Consider the following 22,379-nt stretch of genomic DNA (forward strand, 5'->3'; position numbering starts at 1 on the left):
CGGTTCCAGACTGAAGCGCCTAGAACCACTCGGCCACTGCGGCTGGCAGAAACTTCGTGTATGGAGCCTCATTTAGTATGTGTTCATTGATCTCTACTTCTGGTACCTGTAAGTCATTTTGATTTGAATGGAACTGCATAACTGGAGTTTTTGCAAGATTTATGGTTAACTTGTTTACTGCGAATCATTTGTAGGACTTCCAGTTCTCTTGGCTGTGTCTGATGTGGATGTGTTTTGTGTGTCTATCAGTATACTTGTGTATCAGCAAACCTCGTAGTTTCTGAAGATCACTCCTCTGTACCAGGTAAATCATTCTATGTCTGCGGGAGAATGGCAGCCTATTCTTCCTCAACAGCCAAAACTAGAGAAGGTAACGTTGGGCTAAAGTCGACGTTTTAACTCGTCTCAAGGGTATTCGACTGAGTTCAGGCTGGGACTCTGGACAGGCCAGACCGTTTCAGGAATGTTACTGACTCCAAAACATTGCCTCGCAGATACTGCTTTATGACAGCGAGCACTGTCACGCTGATACAATCAGCATCTCTGAACTGTTCCTGTTTGTTTACGCAGTACAAAAAGCTACAAAATGTGTTCATATCCTTCTGCATTAGCGTTATCATGAGCGTAATAAGGGACCACTGCATAAACCACGAAAAACACCGCCATACCGTGACACCATTTCCTCCGTACTTCACTGTTTGCATTACACATAATGGCAGGTAACTTCCTCTTCGCCAGACCCAAACCTTTCTGCATTGCCAAAGGATATAACGCGATTCATCGGACCAGATCACTGGTTCCAGTCATCCACTAAGCAGTGGCGTTACTCTTTACACCATCTCAAGTGCTGCTTATCACTACTTACAGTGAAGCTGCTTGATCATTTTACTCCATTCTTTTTAACTCCACGCGCACAGTCGTTGTGCTAGCAGGACTGCTGGTAGTGCTTTGGAACTCACAAGTGATTCCTTCCGCTGATTTTCATGTACTTTTTTGCAACGACCCTCCAGAATACTCGACGGTCCCTGTCCTTCTGCACATGAGATCGGCATGGCCTTGGTTTAGCTGTAGTTGCTCCTTCACCTTTCCACTTCACAACCACATCACCAACAGTAGCCTTAGAAGGGTTGCATTGTCCCTGACGGATTTGTTACTCCTTCCGTGCGAGTTCCAATTTCTCTTACTTTAGTACAATGATCATCTTTCCTGTATAGGTTGGAGTCAATAAAATATTTTCGCGATCGGAGGAGAATATTAGTGATTGAAATTTTTGAAAACAACTCGCCGCAACGAGAAACGCCTTTGTTTTGTTAACTACCATGACACTATTCCCTTTTTACAACTATGAACTTTTTCGGTGTCTTCCGTCAATCGTACCTGGTAAGGATACCATACTGCGCAGCAGTATCCCAGAAGGGGATAAGCGTAATGTAGGCTCCCTCTTTAGCAGATTTGTTGCACTTTGTACGTGTTGTGCCAATAAAACACATTCTTTGGTTCAGTATTTCCACAAAATTTTCTATACCAGTTTAAGTTATTCGTCTTTGTAATAACTAGGTATTTAGTTGAACTGACAGCCTTTAAATTTGTATAATTTATCGTATAATCGAAATTTAATGAATTCCTTTTATAATGTAGGCAAATTAGACTTTTGCTCGCCAGTACATATGCACAAACTGTAAATAATTTTGATCTACGTTAGACATTCCAAATAAGAGTAAAATGAGTTTGCGTTGATTTCTGACTTGTGCTAAACCTTTTAGGGCCGAAAACCCACGAAAATTTGGGCCTTTTTTAGTTTATAGCTCGAAAGCAACACATCCTACAGAAAATTTTCAAAATATCAAAATGAAACAGCGTAAAATTTCGTGTAGAGTGCATACATAAAAGTTAAAATCGGTTAAGCCGTTTTGCCATAATCGCTCGTCAACAATCGGCAATTTTTAGCAACTTGGCGAAAAAGTGAGTTATGCTCATGTTCCAATGACTATAACTCAACAACTGCTCCAAAAGTGCCACATATTAAGGCTATAAAGCATCAAATTCTGCGTAAAAAGGGCTCGCAAATTTTAAAATGTACTCACCCATATTAAAGTTTTAGCTCATCAAATTCTGCATAAAAATGGCCCATAAATTACACAATTTACTCACTCTTTTACAAAGATACAAATAAAAAGTGAAAGTATTCGTAAGGCTCAATTCCTGCTAAGACATTTTTGTGAAGTCAAGTAAGTTGTAGTCAAGTGACACACATTCGTTCAAATATTCAGATTTAGGGGCAGTTTAGCTACTTACCTACCTAACTAGATAGTTAGCTCTATATATTAATATTAAATAATTGGCATGCCAGTCCAACATGATACTAAAAGATAATCAAAATATCCACTGGTGTACTGCCGGTCTACAGTGTCCAACGGCCCGTTGGACACTGTAGCCCGGCAGTACACCCGTTGATGTTTTGATTATCAAATACGCCGGGAGAAACTCAAGAATCACATGATACTAAACGAGTTTAAAAATGAAAAAAAATGAAGGTTTTGTTAATGGAAAAGAATTTCAGGTGAAATTAATGAAGGATAATTTTTTTTACAAACATTCTTTAAGCAATTTTTGTCCTTTATTCACTTTCATTTACAATTTACTTTTCTTACGTCTTTCTGCTTTTCGGCGAAGACGGTATCTAGGAAGGAACGTCGTCGTCCAATTCATCGTCTTCCTCTTGCATGGGATCTAAACCAATTTCCTCTTCGACTTTGTCAATCTCATCGTCGATTTGAGCCGATTCAAGGCAGATGTTCTCATCTGATAGAGAGTTAACGAGCGCTTTATAGACACTTTCCTGGAGAAATAATACGGTGCTTGGCTTCCCTTCTTGCTCGTGCAAGTTATTGTGTTGAGCAGTTCCTGGAGCGCTTGTGGTTGCTGATTGCAATGGGGATCATACCGTTTTTTGTTGTCTCCCATTCCCATTTCAATGGATCCGCTTGATTGTTCTTCCAGATCTGAACCTACGACTAGACCCAGCGGGAGTGCTAGCGAGTGGCAGCTTCGGTGGGAGGCAGACATGCCGAACTGACATTTTTCCATAAAGCTCTCTGGAACAAAGATAAAACCTTCTCGGGTGATAGGCCGATGCCGAACTGACGTTATTATTTTTCCATAAAGCTCTCTGGAACAATGATAAAACCTTCTCGGGTGATAGGCCGAGTGGTGACGATGGTTACGAAACTCATACGCCGAGAATGCCTGCAATCACATACATCACACCTTTCTGGAACAGTTGTGGACGAATTTAATTCAAAGGTTCAGAGCTGCCGTCCGTGTACAAACACACAATGAATTCTACTCGTCTCAGCGACAATATTAGGAGAGCCACTGGGATCGATGAAGTCTGAGGCGACGTGTTGAAGATTCGTGTCCACTTGAAATGTGTTTACTAATTTGATTTGCTCCTGTCGCAGAAATGTACAGGTGTCGTCACAGCCGCTGAAGGCGTTGAAGAAATAACGTACATTTTTTGGCTTTTTCTGAGAGCTTACAACTGTTGAGGGTGTAAATGAATATGTCTTGCTTGTCTTTTCCAGGTTTCAGAAGGAAGATATTGGTGACGGGTTCTCCCTGCTCACTACTATCAGTTATGCGGCCAGTCAGCAGAACCAACAAATCAGTATCTTCCCGACAACGAAAGCATTGCCTCCCTGTCTCAACTCTTCTGTAGCTGTGCCAATACTCAATGGACCTGGGTCCTCAATGGCCTGGTTGACCTGATGTGCTTCACCACAATTTTTCTGTCAACATTGAGATGGGATGTTTCTTATTAAGTTCGTTTTGTAAGAAACGTTCTTTTGGCATAGTTGGTGACACTGTCATATCGATAAAAGAGAAGGGATGATGTAGTGCGGGCTCTTCGGGCACGTTCAACAGATATAATGGTTTGTTCGGCTCCATAGTCAGGATATCCATCAAACACTATGTTGCAATTGGACCCAAAGTGCTTCTTAACATAGTTAACGAACTTTTCAAGGATGGAGGAAAACACTTCATCAGTATTCCACACAGTTCGGTGTACGAGGAACACGTGTCAAGTATTAAGTCTGTGTTGCGTTGCTTGTGATTTTAACATTGACTGGATAGAATAATTTAAGGAGATAGAATTTTCTTGTCTTGCGCATTATTCCATCATCATGAAAAAGAGTTAATGGATATGGGGCTAACTCAAAGGCAAAGTATGACGCGAGCCCTTGTGGTGACTTCGTATGGAAAGGGATTCGATGGAAAAGTGTCAGGACCGACAAGGACTGCTTCAACATTCATCTTCGCTGTACACTTCATGGCTCGTAGGGACACTACTCGGTTCTTCCCCACAAACTGCACTTCCTTAAAGTTTTTCCCCTGAATATTTCCCATGCTTTTTTTCTCTTTCTTTAGATGCTCCTTGCACGATTACCTTAAACAGAAGTAATTAACACTAAACACTGTAAACTACCTACTCCGAGCAGTTCTAGGCGCTACAGTCTGGAACCGCGCTACTGCTACGGTCGCAGGTTCGAATCCTGCCTCAGGCATGGATGTGTGTGATGGCCTTAGGTTAGTTAGGTTTAAGTAGTTCTAAGTTCTAGGGGACTGATGACCTCAGAAGTTAAGTCCCATAGTGCTCAGAGCCATTTGAACCAAACTACCTACTTGGACAAATAAATTAATAAATAGGGGTGACTACCGATGTAAGCAGGTACCTAATTAATTTGCTCTTAATTTTGAATATTTGGTCGAATGAAGATGATAAGGCATTTTACTTCGAAAAACGTCTTAGCAGAAACTGAGCGTTACGAAAACTTTCACGTTTTTATTTGTATCTTTGCAAAGAAGTGAGTACATTTTAAAATTTTGGAGCTCTTTTTACGCAGCATTTGATGTTCTATAACTTTCATACGTGACTCTGTAGGATGTATCGTTTTTTAATTATAAGCGAAAAACTGAAAAATGTCAAAAAATTTCGTGGTTTTCCGGCCCTAAGACTTTAAACACAAGCAAGAAATCGTCGCAAATTTAGTTAACTCTTATCTGGGACGCCTACCATCAGTTAAAATTATTTGCACCCTGCACATGTTTATTGACCAGTGCGGCCTTTTTCGGGCTAATTTTCCTGGTCTATTTGTTACTCGTGTCGATGAGGTCACAGCAGATCTTTTTCCACCCCTTATCTTCATCGGGTCGGCATGCTAAATGTCGGACTTGGCTTTATTTGTGATAGAGGGTGGCCGGATGTCCTTCCGGTCGCCACCTTATCATTTCCGGAACGGAACTCGTATAATCCATATCTGTCCGTGTCTAGTTGTATCCGATGTGAAAGTGTGTGAACGTTCTCTGAATGTTTGCGAATCGTGTAACTGAAGCGGGACGTCGGTATCAGCCCAGTATTCACCTGGTTTGATGTGGGAAATCGCCTAAAAACTGTCCAGGCTGGCCGGCCCAGCGGGTGTCCCCCTTTACCTGCCGCGAGGATTCGAGCTGGGGTCAGCGTGCCTCCCCGAATCCTGGAAACAGCGTGCTAACGCGCACAGTATCCGGGCTGGTTTTTCGCACCATACAGATGGCTTCTCTGAATCATATGCAAACAGTCTAAGAGGACTGCTCAGATTGTCGCCTATACATTTACATCAGCGACGGCCAAGAACTGTGCTTATGTTTATTGCTCTCGCTCGCGTGCGGGGCTCTGTAGCATAGCTGACCACTTCCCCCACTGACACACCAAGCTGGCTGTGCGGGAAATGGGACTGTGCACGCGCCGCATAAAGGGAGCAATGCATTCGCGCTAGGAACTCTGTACATCATAACAACGCAGCTCACAAACAAAAAATTTTCTATATTATTTAATTATTTTTGACTCGCTGAAAACATAATAAAATTTTTATCTGGTACAGACTGTCGGCACGCGGACAGACGCACACAATGTCGCAGATTTTTGTCACTCAGATTGCCATGTAATCGTGAAACGGTTAGTTTCATAATCAAAGAAAGCCTTTGATCTAAACATCGTAACACGTTTGCAACCTCATTATGGAGACTGGAAACTCTTCCCCGGGAAAACAATGCAGAGCTCCTGGACGACAGTTTTACAGGAAAAAAATCTTTTAAATAAGATATTACACTATAGATCAGTAGGTTCCATCTGCACATGTACAGGCGCCGTTTCAAATGGAACGACAAACGGTCTCGAAAACAGCTGAAAAACAGATGTAAGACTGTTAGTGTCCTCAAATTGTTTAGAAAACTGGTACAGTTATTATCTCAAAACGCCCCAACGAATTCTGAAAATTCGAATTTTCTTCAACGCCAGTGAACTCAGGAAAATACTCTTTTTTTGTCACAAGTTGCCCCTTCCACAGTGTGCTTTCCTTTTTAAATGCTTCTCCACTAAATAAAAAAAAAATGTTTCACACCTTGCATCTTATTACTGTGAGTAGTATACAGTCAAGTTAACTTAAAGTGATAGGTCTGCAATCCATCATGGATGCTCTGATTTTCGTTCCTGCTTTTCTTTTACCTTCAGAAACTCAAAAATATCAGATATTAAATGGAAAAATTGTTACAAGCATACCCCTTGACTTAAAAAACGTTCTTTGGGGAGAGATCGGGACTGTAGGATACGTTTTCCATATTTTTGGAGTCCTAAAGAAACACATTCGTGGTCGTCGTTTTGCTCCAGACAAAGAGATGCACACCTGGGTGCGATCATGGTCCCGTAGACAACTGCTAACATTTTTCCATGAAGGCAATGATTACCTTGTTTCACAGGGGTACAAACAGATTAATAGCTATGGCGATTACTTGTAAAATAATAAACAGATTACTTTCTTTTTCTATCTGTCTCGTTTTCATTTGACTGCTCTTCATACCTGGTGTCTCTTGTATGAGTCGTCAGCCGCTTTGTCTTTGGTGTTTCCACTGATATTTGCAATTTCGTTTTTGCCCAAACAAATCCTGCTCATCACATATGTCATGCGATGCCCATTGTCGACGAAAAGTGTCTGTAAATCATTACAAACATAATTACTTTTAAATCGGAACTGTGTTTGTGCGCCGGCCGCGGTGGTCTAGCGGTTCTAGGCGCTCAGTCCGGAACCGCGCGGCCGCTGCGGTCGCAGGTTCGAATCCTGCCTCGGGCATGGATGTGTGTGATGTCCTTAGGTTAGTTACGTTTAAGTAGTTCTAAGTTCTAGGGGACTGATGACCTAAGATGTTAAGTCCCATAGTGCTCAGAGCCATTTTTGTGTTTGTGCATTCGATAGAGCAGTGCCAGATTAGTCTATTGCGTTTTTCGTTTTATCATGATGTATTAATAGGAACATAAAACATGAAGAATAATAATAATTAACCATTGCTCCAGCAGTGACTGCTTGGCAGAGGCAGTCATCACGGGCCAGGGTGGTGCTGTCGTTGTTGGTAATTCTTCGTGTTTTCTACATCTACATCCACATCCACACTCCACAAGCCACCTGTCGGTGTGTGGCAGAAGGTACTTTGAGTACCTCTATCGGTTTTACTGTCCCTAATGACCATCTGCCCACAAGGTGGACTTGGAAGGAAGTTAACCTTCTATCAAGCGCTATTCTCGGACTCCTGGTTGGGTTGTTGTGGGGGGATGAGACCAGACAGCAAGGTCGTCGGTCTCATCTGATTAGGGAAGAACGGGGAAGGAAGTCGGCCGTGCCCATTTGCCTGGAGCAATTTAGGGAAATCACGGAAAACCTAAATCTGGATGGCCGGACTCCTGGGTTCGGGCCTAATGAGCCTGACTGGCATAGATTTTGAAGTCACCTATTATCTCATATTTTCAACTTAAGTGATCTAAACGTAATCAGTGGCTTTCGTGGAAATGTATAGAAACATATTGTATGAAAATTGTAGTAACCACAACCAACAGCGGGAACGCCTTGGGCTGCGGATCGGAGCCGCCAGGCGGGGAAGCCGCCAGTGGTGGAACACGCACCACCGGGTAAACACAGGACGGGTTGGACGACAGACCAACAACAACTGACAACAACCGACCACAACAGACTATGAGCGACACAACAAGGAAGAGATAAACAACGGAGGCTTGTGGAAACCACAACACCAAACGTCAATCCACTCGGAACCAGAGCCAGGCAAATGTTAACAACGAGCAATGACCAGAACGCAGTACCGCCGAGATAGAAACGAAATCCAGAGCGAGTACCAGACTAGCTGGACTAGGGCAGAGCGGGTCCCTATATACGAAACCGGAGGGAGCGGCTATTGGCTGCTGTCTGCACGTGGCTTAGCAGTGGCGCCCTCGCTGAGCGGAATAGCCGCTGCGGAGGCGGAGCCCTCTATGGGCTGACCACATCCATTTGTTCTGTCGCATGTTCAACTTCCACGTCGGAAGGTACTAGATCCCTCCCCCCTGAAATTGGTGCACAGGGGCGGAAATGCCCTGGACGATGCTGAGGCGGGCGGAAAGAGGGCACAGGTTGTGAGACGTCCGGAGGAACCACTGGGGGAGGGGAGGGCAGACTGTCTGCGGCATCCATCAAGGTGTCACCAGAGGGCAGGGGGTCAGTGGGCGTCTCTATACCCCGGCGAGGCGGAAGGGGTGCCTGCAGAGCCGGCGAGGAGATGGAGGTTGAAGGGAAGGGCTCCACCTCGAGGGACGTGTCTGCACCAGGAAGCAGGGAAGGCGGTTCAAATGGCTCTGAGCACTATGGGACTTAACATCTGTGGTCATCAGTCCCCTAGAACTTAGAACTACTTAAACCTAACTAACCTAAGGACATGACACACATCCATGCCCGAGGCAGGATTCGAACCTGTGACCGTAGCAGTCGCGCGGTTCCGGTCTGAGCGCCTAGAACGGCGAGACCACCGCAGCCGGCAGAAGGCGGTGGGGAAGGAATCAAGGCAGGGGCCCGAGGGCGGAGTTGGTTATGGTGGCGACACTCGAGCCCTCTGTGTGTCTGTACAGTCGTCACTCGCCGCCCATGAGCCACTGTCACCGTAGCGGGCGTCCATGCAGGTGTGCTGCCATAGGAGCGGGCCCACACGGCCATGCCCAGGGCGTAGTGCCGGGAGGAGCGAGAGCGGGGCCCAGAAGGGGATGGTGTCAGAAGGTGGAGGAGTGTCCGAGGTTGTCGCCCGTGAAGGAGTTCGGCAGGACTATGACTGGCCACCGGTGTAGAGCGGTAGGTGCTTAGAAACAAGGTGAGGGCCGAGGTGGTGGGCGACGGCTCCACTGATTTCATCAGCTGCTGTTTGAAAGTGCGGACCAGGCGTTCCGCCACGCCATTGGATGAAGGATGGAAGGGGGGAGAGCGAATGTGTTTGATACCGTTAGCGGAGCAGAAGGTCTGGAACGAGGACGCCGTGAATTGGGGCCAGTTATCTGTGACTAACGTCTGAGGAAGGCCTTCAATGGCCAACACCTGGGCCAAGGCGGTGAGGGTGGCGTCAGTGGTGGTGGATGCCATGCGAACCACATATGGGTATTGGGAATAGGCATCAATGATGAGGAGCTACATGGAGCCTAAGAAGGGGCCTGCAAAATCGAGATGGATCCTGTCCCAGGGTTGGCTGGGTGTTGGCCAGGGCGCGAAAGATTGTGGAGGACTAGCCTGATTATGCGCACACACTGTGCAACCACGGACCAGGTGCTCAATATCTCCATTGATCCCTGGCCAATAGACATGTCGTCGAGCCAACGCCTTCATGCGAGACATCCCCCAGTGCCCGCGGTGTAATAAGTGCAGGACGCGGTGGCGTAAGTCTGGAGGGATGATCACCCGATGGGCGTCCGAGTCCGTGGACAACAGGAGGACGTCCTCCATCACCGAAAGTGTGAAATTTCTGAACTGCAAAAATAATGGCAAGAGCCTCCTTTTCGATCTGAGAGTAATTCCTTTGCGCAGGGGTTAACGTCTTGGATGCATATGCCACAGGTTGTTCCGACCCATCCTCATTCCTGTGTGCCAGGACTGCCCCAATCCCATACGCTGAGGCATCAGCCGCCACCACCAAGGGACGATCTGGAGAGAAAGGCGTCAGGCAAGGGGCAGATTTCAGCATCGTCTTCAAGTGGGTGAAAGCCTGATCGCAGGCAGAAGTCCACGTGTAAGGTACCCCTTTGCGACGCAGGCGATTTAGGGGATGCGCGACGTGGGCGGCTTGGGGTAAGAACTTTAAGTAATAATTGACTTTCCCCAAAAATACCTGGAGTTCGGATAAGTTTTGTGGACGGGGAAGGGCATCGATGGCTGCGACACTGCGGTCTGAAGGGCGAATGCCATCTTTACTGAGCCAATGTCCTAAGTACTACACCTCCAGTTGAAAAAAACTGCACTTCTCCAGTCGACAACGTAAACCCGCAGCCTGCAGGGCATGAAATAAGGTACTGAGGTTGCCCAGATGTTCCTGGCGCGTACGCCCCGTGACTAAGATATCATCGAGGTAATTGACACAGGCCGGTATTGGTTGCGTGAGTTGCTCGAGATACCGCTGGAAAATCGCAGGGGCAGAGGAAATGCCAAACGGAAGATGCTTGTATTTATAGAGACCGAAAGGTGTGTTGATGACGACGATGGCCTGCGATTCCTCATCCAACAGAAATTGGTGATAGGCTTCTGCCAGATTAATCTTAGAAAAGTACTCGCCACCTGCCAGTTTAGCGAGAAGGTCTTCCTGGCGAGGAACGGGATAAGTTTCGACCAAAGACTGAGCGTTGACCGTAGCCCCAAAATCCAGGCAAATGTCAACAACGAGCAACGACCAGAACGCAGTACCGACGAGATAGAAACGAAATCCAGAGCGAGTACCAGACTGGCTGGACTAGGGCAGAGCGGGTCCCTGTATACGAAACTGTAGGGAGCGGCTATTGGCCGCTGCCTGCACATGGCTTAGCAGTGGCGCCCTCGCTGCAAAGAAGTCCAATTTTAAGTCACTAGTTTGGTGCTGGTGTCTTTTACACTCACTCAGAATTACCAGAAGAAACACACTGGCGCAGAGAGAAGCAAAGTTTCAGGCCATATTTGCATGGGATAAACAGATCACATTGTGGTAGCTTTTATACTTATAGTCTGACATCCTTCTGTGACTCATTTCTGTACTGCAGGTGGTGCATCGTCATTTTTTGGGATGTGGGAGAGGTGGTGATATCTCTGCCTTCTGTGGGGATAAATCTTCTTCATAGTACTTCTGTGAACTCTCCAAGAACAAGTTGATGTGCCAGTGATTTTAGGTACACTCTCCTACGCAGTTTCTCCAGTTGATTTACAAGATAAATAACCTGGGAGTTGATAACACCCATGTTCAACATTGTGAAAAAATGATCACTCGCAAGTGCTTTGTGTTTTGGCTTGCTGTAAGTAGCACACATTTTATCTGTAGTATTAATGCCACCTTTTGTTGAATTGTAGAAAATGCCTACCTCTGGTTTATTTTTCTCCGTAGATTTGGGATCAATGGCATTGTCATGAAAAAGTGAAGATACTATAATCTCATGTTCGTCCTTGCACGATATAAAGAAAACCAAAACCTTCCTATTATTAGAGCAAAATGTTCTGCTGTATTGCTTCTTCCCTTTTATATTAACAAAATCTAATGGTAGTTGTCTTTTATTTTTTCCGACAGTTCCTATGTACGACAGTTTTTTTGTCGTCAAACAGTCGATGGGGCCATAATCAGAAAACCAGTTATCAGCAGTGATATTGCGACCAGATCCAAATACAGGCTTAGCCATTCTCTTGACAAGTTCTCATGGTTTATTGCTGACACAGAAAGGACCCATAAGCTGTAGTCCAACACAGATTTCCATGTTGACTGTGTATACCATTTTAGCATGAACAAGAGCAAAATATTTTATTCCATATTTATTTGGTTTTGAGGGTATGTACTGCCAAAAAACATGTCTACAAAAACCTGGAAACATCTTGTCTATTGTGATGTTGTCCTCAGCGCAATAGTGCATTTGACAATTTTCCGCGAAGTTTTCAAAAACTTCACAAACAGGAGTTAGCTGGTCAAATTTTCTGTTGGGCTCTGGTAGTACAGTCGTCAAAACAAAGGCGATGTATCAGGCCCTTAAACCATTTGAGGTTCATCGTGAGACTGAATTTTTCAGTGCTGTCTCTTTCAGTCCTCCAAAGTTCCTCCAGACTTTGACAAATCCCTCTGTGTGCACCTGCTAGGTACAACAAGCCAATAAAAGCTTAGTTCAATTGCAAATGTAGAACTGATGCCTTTTATCTCTGGAGAAATGATCCTTGATAGATTCTGTGTACTGATTTATGTATTTGACAGTTGTTTGAAGGATATTGCCAGTGAGTAAATTATTCCAACACTCAGCTGCACTTTTAGTGTTCTTAGTGCTTCCTATGACTCAAGGAAAGGTGAGTGATAGTGTTGTAAGGTCCCATGTAATGTCTTTTCCCAGATGGCTTTTTGGCTCACATCGTCTTTTTATCTCTTCCCAGAAAAAAGTTTCTTGTTTCATTACCTCTTCCTTCTTCGTCTTTAGCAGTATCCTCACCATCTTGGTCAGTTACAGAATTGCCTTCACATTCTTCCACCTTATCAATGTAACTCTCATCACCAAGATCCTCATATAGCATGGGGTCTTCCTCATCATAGCACACCAGCAAATCTTGTATATCTTTGAGAAGATGTGTGTTAGACAAATCACAATAATTCTGAGCCATATGTGTGGAGAATCTGGAGTGTAAATGAGATAACACCAGAATAGTTATGTATTCAGATGCAATGTGCCTGAAAGCCAGTACACTATATATTTTCACAAATATTCAGAAAATCCACACTGTTACAATAACAACTCTAATGAAAAGGAACCAAAAATACATCCCTCCCTAAATGAGAAGCAATCAAGTGCATTGATCTTGAGAGTACACTGACATCACATCTGCCCTCCATGAAGGTCATGCGAAAACTAAGGAAGGGGGTTGTAAACAGCCCATGAAGATAGGAGAATAGTAGTGGTCAGGAACAGAATTTACAGGGCATCATGTGAGAATGAATGAATGTTGTATTATACCTTGAAACAGAACAAACTTACATTAATAATTTGAAAAGTTTGTACAAATGTCTCAGACAGAACTGGTAGGTTAAGGAATGGGGATATACGACACTATTAGACGTTCCATAGCGCAATTACATAACTGTGGCCTCAATTACAAACAATACAGGGTACTCAAAGTCCACAGCAAGGTAGTCCACAAGTAATTACACCCACACATCATTTTTGCCAAACAGTGGAAGCACCAGGTTAGAATATCAACAATAAAAGGAAAAACAACAGATTGTTACTCACTGTAAAGATGACACATTAAGTTGCAGACAGGCACAACAAATGAATTTTACATGTTTAGCTTTCGTCCAAAACCTCCTTCATAAAAGGAAACTCACATACTTCCATTCACATAAGCAAGGACACATCATGCACACATGACCTGCATCTCCAGTATTCTGGTCTGTGCTGCCAGAGATGATGGTCCCATGTGCGTGTGGCGTGCTTGCTTTCTTTGTGTGTGTGTGTGTGTGTGTGTGTTTCCTTTTCTCAAGGAGGCTTTGGCCAAAAGTAATGTGTAACTGTCCTTTTGTTGCACCTGCCTACAACAAAACATGTCATGTTTATGATGAGTAGCAATTTACTCTTCTCCCGTTGAATATTGTTATGACTTGGATAAAATGTGTCGATAACACTAGAAACATCAGATGGCAATACTTCATTTGCAACAACTGTAAAAAATATGTATTCCATTTCTTTTTCCCACACCCATACATGAACATCTTAGTAATTTCCAGAATGAAATTTCACTCTGCAGTAGAATGTGAGCGAATTTCATCTTAGTAATTGTTCATGAGCAGTGAGTTTCGAGCAGAGCACTGCAGTTTGGACAGAGAAGTGGCTAGTATTGTTTTACACTAAGAAAGGAAAAAACAACTAGCTGGACTTTTTACAAGATCTCAATTATTTTAGATTTGGTAGACCTGAAGATAAACAGCCTAAATCAAACAAAATGAATAGTTGCAGAATGAGAATAAACAGAAACTGATTGCTAGAATTTTGCAAATGCTACAGAAGCAGTTGTAGCAGCAGCAGCAGCAGCAGGAGTAGTAGTAGTATTGAAAGAAAGGAAAGTTGTCACTAAACTATTCAAATAAAAAGAGAGATATGATAGGGATACCCAAACAAAATAATCTGAGGTAGGAAACTGAAGGCCAGAAACTTCTCACTCAGGTAAAAATGAACTGATTGTACAGCATTATTGGCTGGGAGACCCCATCTGCGATTGTTCAGCCACCTGGTGCAAGTATTTCTATTGTGCATCTTTGTGATGAAAATGAGGTGACATGATTAGGACAACACAAACATCTTGTCCCCAATCAAAGAAAATCTCAAACCCAGCCAGGAACCGAGTCCAGGACTTTGCAACCTAGGAGCAGCAATGGTGACTGCTAGACCATAAGCTACGACCTCACTCAGGTGCAATTTGATCTTGAATGAAGACTAAAGTTGAGAGAAACTCAAACTGCTTTACTGTTCACAAACACCAGGAACAAATAATACTTCATAAAATGAGAAACATAAAAAAGTAGTTTCAAAGATGTCAGATGAGTCTGAACACTTTTCACCACTGATAGAATTACAGACATCAGGAACATTGAGGCCAATGTGATGGAAAGAGTGATAACGAACTGTACACCCCCTTAATAAGGCATGCTCTTGGGATGTGTGTGTAACAGTCTCAAACAAGTACCCATCATAGCCACAGGTACCTGTAGGCTAGTCTGTGCCACATCGCACAGACACCTCCGGCATACATTATAGGGCCCACGTGTGCCCTTACTACACATGTCCTAATTTTGTAATATTATAGTACTGTTCTGTAATTAAAGATAATCAGTATTATGTTCTTTTCGCATTATTTCTTATTTCCTATTGCATTATAGTTCAGCTAAACATTCCTTTCATTGGTTTCCTAGGACAATTCAATTTCATTTTGATACAAGCGGCTTATAACTCAGCCTTATGGCAGGCTGCAGTGCACCGGTATACCAGTTAATCTAAAGGTTTGTGTTATGTATATAAATAAAACCAAAGAGTTACAAGGTACAGAATGAAAGCCTGTGCAGTGTTCAAAATACAGTGAACATAAACTTAATGCTGATATGTATACAGGGTGAAGCAGCTCCTTATGGAGTAAAAACCATGGGTCAACCTGGTATGGCCAATAGGAAGACAGGATGGAAGATTCCCGCCAGTACACAAGGAGGGAATAACACCATGTGGTACCTTGATTGCATGAAGTTTATTAGACAGGGGGTTGGTCCCCTAAGAGTTGGCCCACAACTGAGCGAAAAGAAATCTGATGTGAAGCTGCAAATCTGCACCCGGAAGAGTCATGGAGGATGGAGTATAGGTGTCTGCCCCCAAAGCCAGATGATCAGCAAGCTCATTACCCAAGATACCCACGTGGCCGGGAATCTAAAGGAGGTAAACCAACATGCAGCATGGTCAAGATCAGCAAGAAGGTCATGGATGGCAGGGACTTAGGGGAGGTGGGAAAAGCACCAGAAGATAGCCTGAAGGCCATTTATCAAGTCTGTACATAACAAAATTGGGGAGGGGAGGACTGTTTAATAAATCAGAGGGCCTGAGAGATGGCCATCAGTTCAGCAGTAAACATGCCATATGTAGCAAGTAAAAGATGGTATTCTGTGCTGACAGAGGACATGAAGGGATATCCCACTTGATAGGCAGATTTAGAGTCACTGGTGTAAAAAAACAATAACATCCCAAGACTCCCATAAGAGTGACCAGAATAACAATGGAACACCACAAGAGTAATTGAGGCTTTTGTATCCAGAAGAGATTCCATCTGAATTAGGGGCAGAAGAAATAACCAATAGGGAGTGCTTGGGAGAGATGTGGGGAACAAGACAAAGAGGGAAAATAGAAATCATAGTGAAGAGAAGCAAGGCAGAGCCCAACTGGTATACCCATCTGAGGATGGGCAGCATGCAGGTGATGTCCCGAAGCAGAATATGAAGGATGAGTAGGAAAAGAGCAGATAATGACCGCATAGGAAACCAGGAGCTGGGATCGCTAAACCGAAAGGGGGGGGGGGGGGGTAGGGGGGGGGGTGTTGGATCCCAGCAACAACCAGAAGACAATCAACAGGACTAATGTGAAGGCACTGGTCCAAGAGATGCAGTGTGGAAAGGGCAGTTGAGCCATAAGCTTGACAACCATAGTCCAGATAGGGCAGAACTAAGGACTGATAAAGATGGGGATCCGTGCATTGAGTTTACAGGGAGATCCAATCTTCAGAAGGCAGATATGGGGCAATCAAGCAAGCTTGTTATCAAAAGGAGACCCAAGAAACATAACTGGGGAACAACTAACAGGTGTTAGCATCTATGCAGAAAGCATGTAGAATGGCACGCTGGAGCTGTCGCTCCAAAGAGGCCACTGCGTGGGGACAAACCATCCACATACACAGCAGGGATGACCAATGGTGCTACAGAAGCCACTGCGACAAGTTGGTGCCATTGAGAAAAGGCCTGCCGAAATGTGGTATGTGGTAACCAATCAAAGCAGATGACTGATTGGAGACTGCCCCCCCCCCCCCGAAAGACACGCTGGTGAGGAATACAAAAGGTCCCAAGATTCAAGGACGCATCTGAGCTGTTGAGCTACCATGCTTTCAAACAATTTGCAGGGGACATTGGTAAGACTGATTGGCCGGTAACTATCAAGGGGTGATAGATCTTTACTGGGCTTAAGGACAGGAACCACAATACTATCCCTCCATTGAGAGGAAGAGCCAAATATTGTTAAAAATCTGGAGGAGATATTGTTGTTCTGGTGGTTTGAGGTGTTGAAGCAATTGATTATGTACAGAATCAGGGCCAGGAGCAGAATCATGGGAAGAGGAAACCGCCAGAAGAAGTTCCTATGTAGCAAAAGGGTCATTGCACAATTCCATATGACAAGGGGTGAAAAGTAAGTGGGAAGCTTCAGCCCACTATTTCCAGAGGAGGGAGACAGCTGGATAGGAGGTTGACGCCAATGCATCTCAAAATAGGTTGCAAGGAGTTCCAAGAGAACTGATGGATCTGTACAAAGGCTACACAGAAGGGCAAAGCCAGGGATGGAAGACTGCCATTGGCAGTCTTGGAAGGTGTGAAACATAGCCCACACCTGTGATGAAGAGACAGAAGAACCTAGTTAGGAGACAAAGCATTTCCAACACAGCCACTTGCTCTGTTTGATTAAGTAATAGGCTTTGCTGTGAAGATGTTTAAAAGTAATAAGACCGATGGAGGGTGGGTGCTGCTTAAGGCATTGCAAGGCCTGATGGAAATCCCAGATGGTGATAGCAGTGGATGTGCGTCACCATGGGACTGGCTGGTGGTGAAAGGGGCCTTTCAGTTAGGGGATGGAAATACTGATATAATTGTATCAGACATGTCATGGATGACTTCATCAATACAACCTGCCAAAGAAGGGGGAAACATGACCTGGGCAGTATATAGAGGCCATTCAGCATGATGGAAAGCACAACGAGTTAAACTGGCCTCAGGAAATGGGAGGGGAATAAGAAAACCAATGGAAAGCGGTCACTATCAAAGAGATCATTGTGTGGTAACCAGTTTAATGAAGGGTGAAGAGGAAGGGAAGTGAGCAAAAGATCTATGGCAAATAAAGTGCCATAAGCAGCACTGAAATGGGTAGGGGAATCATCATTAAGACGGCACTGGTTGTGGTCTGCAAGAAACTGGTCTATGAAGAGACTCCCACTAGACAGAAGAGCACTTCTTCACAAGGGGGGATGGGCATTAAAATCCCCAAGAAGGAGGAAGGGAGAGCATAGTTGCTGAAGGAGGGAAGTTAGGGCAGCGGAGGGACATAAAGATTGCAAATCATGACTGCAGAGTCCAAGTGGATGCACACAACAGCTGCTTCCACTATGGTATGAAGGGGGGACCCATGTACTAATAATTCCACACTGGCCAACGTGCAGATGCCACCAGTTCCAGCAGAAAGCATGGAACCCATGAAGAGTTGGTGAGTTAGCACCAGTAAAATGATATTCCTGGAGAATGAGACAGGCTATGGGGTAAAAAGGAAATAAGGGATTGCAACTCCAGAAGGTGATGGTAGTATCTGTTACAATTCCATTGAATAAGTGCAGAATGGAGATTCAGATGGGAGACAAATTGGCTGAAATCCATCAAACCACCAGGCTACTATCCGTTACCAACAAGGATGGTGTGACATCCTTAAACAAGAGGTCTGACTCAGGTTGTGAAGGGAGAGTTAGCAGCTCTGAGGCAACTGGAGGGGACTTGTCCTGGGACTTACGTTTCTTCTTCTTCTCTTTTGTAGGTTGAGGAGGGCAGGGCTGGGAGAGAGCAGGCTTCAGTGAGATCTGGCTCAGAGAGAGAATTGGCAACTTAGAGGCACACAGACTGTGGGTATGACAGCTGACTTGTGGCAGCAGGCCTCCAGTCTAAGAGATGCTGGGGTATGGGATCCCAGGAGGGGGCACCAACATATGCTGAAGAAGGCAGACACTTGTCCGGCCGGGAAGGGGGAACAACACTCAGAGCGGAGAGAGTTTGGGAGCTACAGGGAAAGGGGAGAGGAGAGTGTGGTGAAACTGGGGCAAGGAGGAGGGAGGAAACAGAAAGGGCATAAGAGGAGCTACAGGGAAAGGGGAGAGGAGAGTGTGGTGAAACTGGGGCAAGGAGGAGGGAGGAAACAGAAAGGGCATAAGAGAGACAAAATTAGATGCTATAGACACAGGGGGAAGACGGTCATATTTCTGGCATGTCTCATTGTGGGATAAATGACTCCTATATCTTCCTTTCTTTCTAATCAATCCAATGAGCATGGAAAGTGGTGGACATGACAATTAACACACATGGATGGTGGAACGCCAGGAGCTTCCCTCATTCACTGCATACTGCTGTACAGAGGAAAGATATGTGCCTGAAATGTAAACACCAAAGACACCTCATGGGTGGCAGGATATATGGCTTCACATAACACAAAAAACACACAATCTTGACCTCATCTGGGAGAATACCCCCCTCAAATGCCAGAATAAAGGCACTGCTATCAATGGGATTGTGCTTATGGACTTTCTGAACATGTTGAACAGAAAGAATGCCCTGCCAGTCCAGATTGGCCTGGAGTTCCTCACCAATTTGAAGGATGAAGCCCCCATGAAAAAGACTCCTGGTACCAATTCAAAGAGTGGTGAGTCATGGGCTCCGGGATATCATCAGGATGGCCGAAGGCAAGAATATAAGTTGTTATGCAACACAGGTTAAACGATAAGTGTTCTGGTGAGATGTGGGGGAGAATGAGAGATTAAATTAAATAGGAATGATTCTTTGGCAGCTCACAATGAAAGTAAGTAAGGAATATCAGGATTTCACATACTGTTTCACTATGGAGTATTTAGATATAGAGCACAAAATTGGGTAATGTTATGGCAGGAAATGGGGCACTCCTTTTCAAAGCAACCATTCTTATATTCAGATTTAGTGATGTAGAGAAATTACAGAAAACTCAAATCTGAATGACTGGATAAGGATTTAAGCCATGCCCCTCTTAAATGTGAGTCTAGGATCTTAGACATTTTGCCCCCTTGTTCAGCTAGTAAATAACATTTGTTAAGTGGTTGGAGATAAAGTTGGTATAAGATGCAACTCTTGGAGATAGTACCCTATTTCCTACAGCTCCTGAGCAACAAAGGTATATCTCAACAATAGCTTCATTAAGTGATAAGTGGTTTTATGGAAGAGAAAGTTGATCAAAATTAAACTTTGCAGTAAACCTGAAAAGAGAGAATCTGAAAAGCATCCAATGTGACTAGTATGCAGAAGAAATATGTGCCATGACTAATTGATAACAGGGATTTTATGAAATTTCTTTTTGGGACTAGTGACGAGGGTAGAAGTATGGGGAGGATTGAGTAGATTATAACAACGTCAAAGTAATAGTGACTAACATCTGGATGTCAATACTACAAATTTTACAGCAACAACCACTCAGAGAATGAGTTTGGTGACACGTTCTGTCATGTTATTTTTATCATATCACTCTGCTCCCTCAGCTGCTAGTTATCACAGTCAGTTGCAACTTTTTGAATTAATTTAGAGTGTTTATTTTGTTACATTCTGTAGTGTGTTTATAATGTGTAACACAGTGTCGGAGCATAGCAATGAAAGTTCACAGAGAAGAGATAAAGCTGTTACTATCCTGAAAAGTGAACTCAATACTGAATGTTAAAAAGATCTGTATGAAAAATTCAGAACAGAACCACAAAACTGTTGCTGCCCACAGCCATACTGCGCGCGCGCGCACGCACACACACACACACACACACACACACACACACACACACACACACACACACACACATACATAATAGAAAACTGACACCATTCCCCCCTTCCATTCTGTAATTGGTCATGTGTCAACCTCTTTGTTAATCTCACCCACCTGTAGAAAGCAAGACCTACAATAAAGAAAAGGGAAGAATTTGGCAGAATTGATGTCAGTACATGAGTGTTTTTCACAAAAGCAAAATATATAACTTGATTTGTAGTGCATCTTCTAAATGACTGTGGTTTAATTAAAATAATTTGCTGATTGATAACTAAACATGGAGGAGCAGTGTTACCAGATACCATGTATATGTGCTCATAAATATACAGGTAGATACACAGCAAATAAAAGCCTGAACACTGCACTAATAATTGTGGTATAATGATAACTTGTAGATGTCAGTTGAATAACTAATATGTCAATCAGAAAGGTATTTTGGTGAGCTATATGATACGTTCAGTAAATAGTTGCAAAACACGTTTTGGCATAAAGTGAAAATCTTTGTCGTTTTCAGAACGGAGCTATGGCCTGCACTTCTGGAGCCTTTCACTCTCTGTCTTACTCATTGTGGTTGTCACAATAATATTAATCACAGTGTACCTTGCTGATGGAAAGGCAGCAGTTCTGCTTGGAGTATTTATTCCCCTTCTTGTTGTTACTGGTGTTGTCATTGCATTGCTCTGGCGGCGACAAAGGCAAACTGTCATTGTCCGGCAGAGGAGCGGGCCACAGGAAGTAACTACGGTAAGACACCACCTGTTCACAACTGTTCTGTGCAATAAACAGCTGTAGTATGACAAATACAACTACTGTAATTACAAATATTCATAGGTCTAAATTAGTTAAAATTTAAAAGGCATGGATGCTGTTCATGGATAAAGCATTTCAAGGTAATGTAAGCTGATGTCTGTCTGTTCCCTTTTAGCGAATATTACCTTCCACTTCTAAATTTCGTCAGTATTATGAAAAGTAGTCTAAAAGTTTTAATTATCACCTCACAAAATACATTGTGGTGTAGAAGTTTTGATGTGTACCACAACCGCAGACATCTACATGTAAATAAACGAAAAATTAATTTTGCAACTTTTTTTTCAACGTATCTCTCGTAATACTGCAACCGTACTTTGAGCACTAAAACACTATAATCTGGCAGATCAAATACTTACAGAATTAATCTGGTGTTCAGAATACATTCAACTCAAAAAATAATGCACCATATAATTGAACACCAGCTTCTTAACAATTTTGTCAGCCTGAAGTGTACCCAGTGACTGACTAGCGGTCTTTTAAATTTGTACCATTAGTCATTTTACAATTCCAAATATTTTATTCATGGAACAGAACATCTCAAAACAACATTATTAAATAGTTCTTTGAAGACCTTTTGGACACAGGTCTCCAGAAGCCTGAAACCACAGTATGATGCACAGTGTTCAGTGTACTTGTTAACCGCTCTATTAGTTCCTCGCTGCCACCTCTCACATGCTCAGGAGTCTCTGAAACATATAAACTCCACAAGCACCAGCTTTCTAAAAGGCTAACAACATTTTTTTAATGATTTGATTTGTCATTAATACATAAATATTACTGTACCACATCAAGCCACACCCAATTATATACAGCTATGACATCATAGGTTCTGGTCTTTGTGTCGTATTTCTCACGTATGATTTTGTACGATAAGAGATGTCACAAACATCATGATAATTAAAAAACATCTCTGACCAACATGAGCATGGAGCTAACAGAAATGTTTCAAGTATACAAAATGGATATAGAAATTGCAAATGTTTTACCTCAATTGAGAATACACTATTAGTTGTTATAGAAGACTGAGAATTAAATTTATTTATATGCTTGATGAGTTTCAAGCTCTCATCTGCTGATATTGTTGGCAGAATTACAGTGTAGTAAGAAATACTGACTGAAGTGGCACAGTAGTTTAGGA

General features: G+C 43.5%; 1 protein-coding gene across 1 annotated transcript in view; it reads left to right on the forward strand.

Moving 5' to 3' along the window:
- Window positions 1-22,379, forward strand: part of LOC126198744 (uncharacterized) — a 73,867-nt gene that overhangs the window by 42,418 nt on the left and 9,070 nt on the right. The window contains exon 2 of the mRNA XM_049935294.1: window positions 20,946-21,175. Coding sequence (XP_049791251.1) covers window positions 20,946-21,175 — 230 coding nt within the window. The remainder of the gene's footprint in view (window positions 1-20,945; window positions 21,176-22,379) is intronic.

Source organism: Schistocerca nitens, chromosome 8 (genome assembly GCF_023898315.1).
Source record: "Schistocerca nitens isolate TAMUIC-IGC-003100 chromosome 8, iqSchNite1.1, whole genome shotgun sequence".
Taxonomy (NCBI): Eukaryota; Metazoa; Arthropoda; class Insecta; order Orthoptera; family Acrididae; genus Schistocerca; species Schistocerca nitens.